This window comes from Cucumis melo, chromosome 9, assembly GCF_025177605.1.
Source record: "Cucumis melo cultivar AY chromosome 9, USDA_Cmelo_AY_1.0, whole genome shotgun sequence".
In the NCBI taxonomy this organism is placed as follows: Eukaryota; Viridiplantae; Streptophyta; class Magnoliopsida; order Cucurbitales; family Cucurbitaceae; genus Cucumis; species Cucumis melo.
The window spans coordinates 5,117,475-5,123,603 of record NC_066865.1 but is presented as its reverse complement, the minus strand read 5'-3'; the positions used below and the strand labels follow the sequence as shown (position 1 = coordinate 5,123,603).

Below are 6,129 nucleotides of genomic sequence, written 5' to 3'. Positions count from 1 at the left end.
TGAATACTCAAAAGTCAGCTTATTAAGTTTTCTTTTGGGGGCATTTAAATTATCGGTGTGAATCCTTTCCAAAAAGAAATGTATGTATCCTAAAAGTTGTATCATCCTTAAACCAAATCACAAATGATCCATCAAAATTAATTTTATGTTTAATTTCACATCTTTAAATAAATCTTCCTATTATTTAGAGTGATTTTGAAGATAACATAAACATTGTACTTATTGGTTGGTCTTCATTTTGCATAACAAAAGATAAAAACAAAAATTAAAAACCCAAATGGAAAAGAGAAAAATCAGGACAACAAGTGGCCAACTTGCTCTTTATTTTTGGTCTAACTTATAATATGAGCAATGTGAAAAGACCATCAATTAATTGGCATCATTGTTAGATTTTCGAAGCCTCTTTGTTTGAATATTCAAACTTCTCTTACATATCAAAGTCTTCCTATGACAATCCCAACTTTCCATTTCATTCTCTATTATTTTCTTTGTCGGAATTAAAACCAAAACAAAAGTTAGGCATAAATTCTAATCTTTACCAAAAGAAAAAAAAAAAAAGTCTACTTTCTTTTGGGGCTATAAAAGCTAAACAAAAAATTGAGATCGAGAAGTAAAAGGTATATTAGATTCATTATCAAATATTAGAAAGAAAGAAAGAAAAAAATGGAAGCAAAAATGGCTACAAAAATTGCTTCTTTTGTGCTTAGAGTTCTTACTTTTGTTTTTCTTTTAGTTTCCATCATAGTTCTGGGTACCAATTCCAAAACTATAGGAAATGATGAAGTTCATTTCCATAATGTCAATTCCTATAGGTAATTTATTTTTTCTACGTTTATTTATTTAATTAATTATATCTGAGTTTCATGATTTATTTATTTATTTATTTATTAAATTTGAAAATTTTTTGTTCATAGGTATGCAATGGCAACCATCATAATCGGAGGCGCATTCAATCTCTTGCAAATTGCCTTAGCCCTTTATCGTCTTGTAACCAAGACCGATGGCAGTATTTTATTCGACTTCTATGGTGATAAGGTATTATATATCTTTTTTATATATCTTTTTTAAACATATGTTTTGATTTCCTTTCCCTTTTCCAAAAGAAAAAAACAATAAAACACATTCTTCAAAAGTAGAGAGGTCGATTTTTCTCGTCACGACAAGAAATCGTGATTAGGCGAGGAATGAAATAGAGTATTAGAAAGATAAATGAATCACACCTTAAACTATTATGTAAGAGTAATGATATCGTATGATTTATTTTAAAATTTTAACATTAATTTTTGTTTTACTTATTCATTTACGAATATATTGTGAAAATAGTTAATAAAATAAGGATTTGTAATGCATAAACATTTAAATGAGAATTCATAATGGAAAAATAACTTTTTTATCGGTAAATATGTAACGATCCAACTCCTTATACTGAATCGAAGTCATTACCAAATATAGAACAAGTGGTTTAAGTCATAAAAAATTTTAAAACGCATACGGTTTAAGAAATTTCATTTATAAAATTCAAACAAGGTAGTCATGCAAAAATGTAAAAGCGTTCTGAAGTCCTACTCGAGCCCTATCTACATAAAAGATGGTAAGTGATGAAAAGTACTCAAATTCAAATGCGAAAATCTGAAATAAGAATAAGCGGAAGCGGTAGTCCCTATGGCCCTTCACGGTCTCACTTCGGGTCGCTCGCCAGCTTGCCCTTGCCCTTGCCTCGTCCTCTACCTGAATACATGAAATGAAGAGAGTGAGTATAAAATACTCAGTAAGGGACCCACTACTAGTCCCACTAGGTGCCTGTTAGCTTCCTGTTAGAGTCCTGATAACTGGTACCCAATCTCTGGCACGTTCCCGAACACGTGCAATCATGCGCTCCCGTAGGAACGTAACTCTGGTCTTCGGTGCCCCGGGGGACACCTAGGACAGTCGGGATGCGAGGACCCCGTCGAGTCACTCGAGTCACATCTATATCCATGCTAGACTGGTGTCCCGTCGGACCACACAGTCCTCAATAGGTGGTGATCCCGAAGGACACCCATGCAGGTACGACTCTAACAGATTAAGCTAACAGGTACCCTAATTGCAGTATACATACACATGGCATCAGCATATAACATGTCACATAAATCATCTCTACACTCTCCGTCCCGACATTCGTCGTAACCATAACAGCTCTTGCCACACATAATAGATTATAGCATAACTATATCGTCATTTACCTCCTACTAACGTTTATCTCAGACAACGTACAGTCTAATCCTTAACATGAAAAAATCGGGGCATACATGGTCTCATACTTCTAAACATGAAGCTAGTAGTAGAATCTCTTACCTGGAGATCTACTTGTCGAGTCCTAACCGCGAGGCAGTACGCTTTCCAAGCGATGAAGTCCTAACTGTTTGATATGCCAAAATTCGTAATTAGGTCGCCAACGACTATCGGTTCAAGACTCATTTGAAATAACTTACCCTAGAGAGGTTGCAGTGCTCGAGCCCCCCTACTGAAGAATTCCCGCGCTGCAGCAATTACTTGGTCCAAGACGTCCCTTAAGGAAAATAACTAAATTTTAGTCCCAATTTAATTTAATTGACGTCCGAAGCATGGAGTCTTACTGGGAAATGCCACAATAATTAATTAAATTACCAAAATCTAGGTGGATGGAGCCAATTTGGTCTTGGCGGCTCGGCTGGAAGAAGACAGGGACCGGCTCGGCTCGGTACAGGAGGCTACGCGTGCGGCTCGGCTTGCAACAGGGAGGAGAGGCGGCTCGGCTTCGCGGAAACGCGCGGCGCGGCTTCCCACGCGGACGCGGCTCACACGCGGAGAGGGCTGGACGCGGCGCGGCTTCGGTTTCGGCTTCGGGCGCGCGGGCGTGGAGCGGCTCCGGGTTCGTTCGTCGGCTGGAGGCACGCGCGGCGGATCGGCTTCGAGTGGCGGCTGCGGGAGACGGCTGTGCGCGGATCGAAGCGGCTCCCTTCGGCTCGATCAGAGCGGCGCGGCTGGCTGAACTTCTCAGATCGACGCGGCGCGGCGAGCTTCGGCTGCACAGATCGGCTTGCTCGATTTTTCCGACGCGGCTGGAAGCTCGGCGGCGACTCGGTTTCGACTTGCAGGCGCGCGGCTGGTTGGCTTCGGCTGTCTCGGCGAGTTCCGGCTGCGCTGCGTCGGATCTACGCGGCGCGGCGTGGCTGGCTGCAGATACGGCGCTCGGCTGCGCGGATGAGGAGCGGCTCCAGATTCGGCTTGCAGACGCGGCGCGGCTGGGATGGTGGTTCGGCTCTACTACGGCCGGCTCCGAGGGTTATTTTGCAGCTGGCGTGCGGTGGCGTGCGGCGGCGTGCGGCGGCGGCGGAGAGTGGCGGCGGCTAGGGTTTTTTTTTTCTTCTTTGGGGAGATGATGAGTCTCACATTTCCCAATGCCTCTTTTTAAAAGAATTAAAATAATAAAAGAAATCCCTAAACCCTCTTTTCTCTCTCCTCAATTAAACCACCCTTGACCCTTTCCAAGGCAATTAATTTATTTGTTAAGCCATTAATTGATTATTTCACCCCTTAACTTCAAAAATTAATATATAAAAAAAACCTTAGTTTAATAATAATAATAATAATATTAACCACACTTAATATTAATATTAATGGTCAAAACAACAAAGGAAAACCAAATTGTTGGGCGTTACAAAATATTTCTTAAGAAATTGAAATGAGTATGTCTGATTCCTCTCTATTTTTTGACCGATAATCTCTGTCATGTTCTTAAAAATTAAATAAAAAGCGTCGTAAGAGAATAGAGAATGAAAGGAAAGAAAGAAAGAGTTGAATACGACCTCCATATACATCTCTAACTTAAAAATTAAACTTATCTAGATTCAAAAAAGATAAAAAAAAAAAAAAAAAAAAAGTAAAGCTTATCAATAAACCAAAATTATTAAAATTGAAAAAATAAATATTTATATGAATGGTAAAGATATGTAATAATATAAAATGGAAAGTTTTAGTTATTGAAGAAGATGAATGGTTATTTTGTTGTTAGGTATTGTCGTACTTTTTGTTGGCGGGAGCAGCGGCGGCATTGGGTTCTAGCGTAGATTTGAAGGCGAATATGGACATGTTGAACTCGTTTTTTGACCAAGGCAATGCTGCTGCAGCGCTTCTTCTTCTTGCTTTTTTATGTAGTGCTATCATTTCTGTACTTTCTTCTTTAGCTCTTTCTAACAAACCCAATTAGTTTCTTTTCTTAGGAAATTTATACAACAATCCTTTCTCTCTTTTTATGAAATTATTTGGTTGCGTCATTGTAATGTAGAATAATTAGGAGTTTGGAGTTTTGTATCAGTTTTTATGCTCTTGGTTAGCAGTAGACTCTTTTTTTTGTCTGGTTAATTGATGTTTGAACATTATATACATAATAATTTTATTGTGAAGTTTAAGTTGCATGCAATCTATGCATCATTTCTTTATTTATACATAAAAAATTTAAAACCAATTCAATTATTTTAAAATATATTGTCAAGTGACATATTTTTAATGGACAACTATCTACATAGCCAAGGTAACAACTTTGTTTTGTTTTGTTTTATTTTATTTTATTTTATTTATTCATTTTTTGAGATAGTGCAAATGTAGCCACTTTATTCAAAATAATTAAGTATATAGTAATATTTTAAAAAATTGCAAATATAATAAAATCTGTCAAAATGTATCGATGATAGAAGTTTATCACTGGTAGACCATGTAGCAAATGTTGGTCTATCACCGATAAACCATAAGAATCTATTACCAATCGAAGTTTATCACTGATAGATTTTGCTATATTTATATTTTTTTGAAAAAATATTGGTACATACCTAATAATTATTCTAAAAGTTTCCACCCATTATAATTTTTTTTTTTAAAACAAAAAATTATGTTTGTGAGTTTGATGGGTCTGTGGAAGTTCATCCCGAAATGGGTAGGGCTGCATTCAATTTAATTTGGGCTTTCTATCCTATCCCAAAATCTGAGGAAACCATCGAGTTCAAGACCAAAATGAGGTCCACAAATAGCAAATCAACATTCCTTTTCTCCTTTAGTTAACTTCGTCTTTAGAGAAAGAGATCGATAGAAAGTGGATAATAAAACCTATAAACTTACGAGTGAAAGTAAATAATATAAAAAGAGATTATTAAGTTAGTTAGCTTTCAATTTGCATTAATGTAAAAAATCAATTTACCCCCTTTATAGAAATATAAAAATAACCCAAATAATCTGACAACTCGTACTACTCATAGGTTGAGTTGGACTAGTTTAAAATATGAGTTCAATTAAGTTGAAATTTTTGGTTTTTTCAGGTTGGAGTCTAAATTAAGGATTGAAAATTCGGTCCAACCCAATCAAACTCGAATTATATATATATAAGGGGAAATACATGATCACGTAGGAAGTGATACACGATCGTGTAGGTAGTATCAAAATGATCATGTAATTCTTTTTAACAAAGTGATCGTGTTGGCCATGTTAAATGATGTTGCGGACTAGGTAAACGATCATTTACATCATATCCACACGATCGTCTAGTTCTTTTAAATAATGGAAAAAGGGATTCAAATATAAACGATCTTGTTGACCATGTTAAACAATCATGTTGACTAGGTAAATGATCATTAATTTAGATCATATCCACATGATCGTGTAGTTCTTTTTAAACGATGGAAAAAATGTTTCAAATCTAAACGATCGTGTTAATCATATTAAACGATCGTGTTGACTATGATAAGCGATCATTTAGATTATGTAAACACAATTGTGTAGTTCTTTGAATTTATGTATGTTTCGAATTTTGAATTTATGAATGTTGAATATGTATGCCAATTTAATCTTTACAAACATTATGAAGGGAAAAACAATACAACCTACATTTTACTAGTAGGTTGGATTGAAAAATTAATTCGGGTTGCCAACCCAACCAATCCAAAATATATGAGTTGGGTTGAAAATGTCTCCCAACCCAACCTAACCAAACCCGTTTACACTCCTACTCATTTTCTCGATTTGATTCGAGTAACTTTCTTTTAAATAAATTTTCAAATATTGTAATTTAACAATCATTATGAGATATTTTTAGTATAAAAAAATTACTAAAACTAAAAG

At 36.1% G+C, this 6,129-nt stretch overlaps 1 protein-coding gene across 2 annotated transcripts; it reads left to right on the top strand.

Annotated features, from left to right (window-relative positions):
- Positions 1-522: 522 nt before the first annotated feature.
- Positions 523-4,424, top strand: LOC103498157 (CASP-like protein 4D1). Of its 2 annotated transcripts, none has more exons than XM_008460665.3 (3): positions 523-812; positions 915-1,035; positions 4,034-4,424. In XM_008460665.3, exons 1-3 carry the CDS (start codon positions 664-666, stop codon positions 4,226-4,228), a joined length of 465 nt encoding a protein of 154 aa, XP_008458887.1. In that variant the 5' UTR covers positions 523-663; the 3' UTR covers positions 4,229-4,424. The 2 variants fall into 2 exon arrangements, with proteins under 2 accessions (XP_008458887.1, XP_050945631.1); XM_051089674.1 differs by lacking the exon at positions 4,034-4,424 and adding an exon at positions 2,428-2,648 and having other exon boundaries at positions 591-812.
- The last annotated feature ends 1,705 nt before the right edge of the window (positions 4,425-6,129 follow it).

Bases quoted from the DNA above. Each gene is read 5' to 3' on its own strand.
- LOC103498157 (XM_008460665.3), top strand. From the start codon at position 664: ATGGAAGCAAAAATGGCTACAAAAATTGCTTCTTTTGTGCTTAGAGTT. The intron at 813-914 runs GTAATTTATTTT...TTTTGTTCATAG, and splicing joins CATAATGTCAATTCCTATAG to GTATGCAATGGCAACCATCA. The intron at 1,036-4,033 runs GTATTATATATC...TTTTGTTGTTAG, and splicing joins TCGACTTCTATGGTGATAAG to GTATTGTCGTACTTTTTGTT.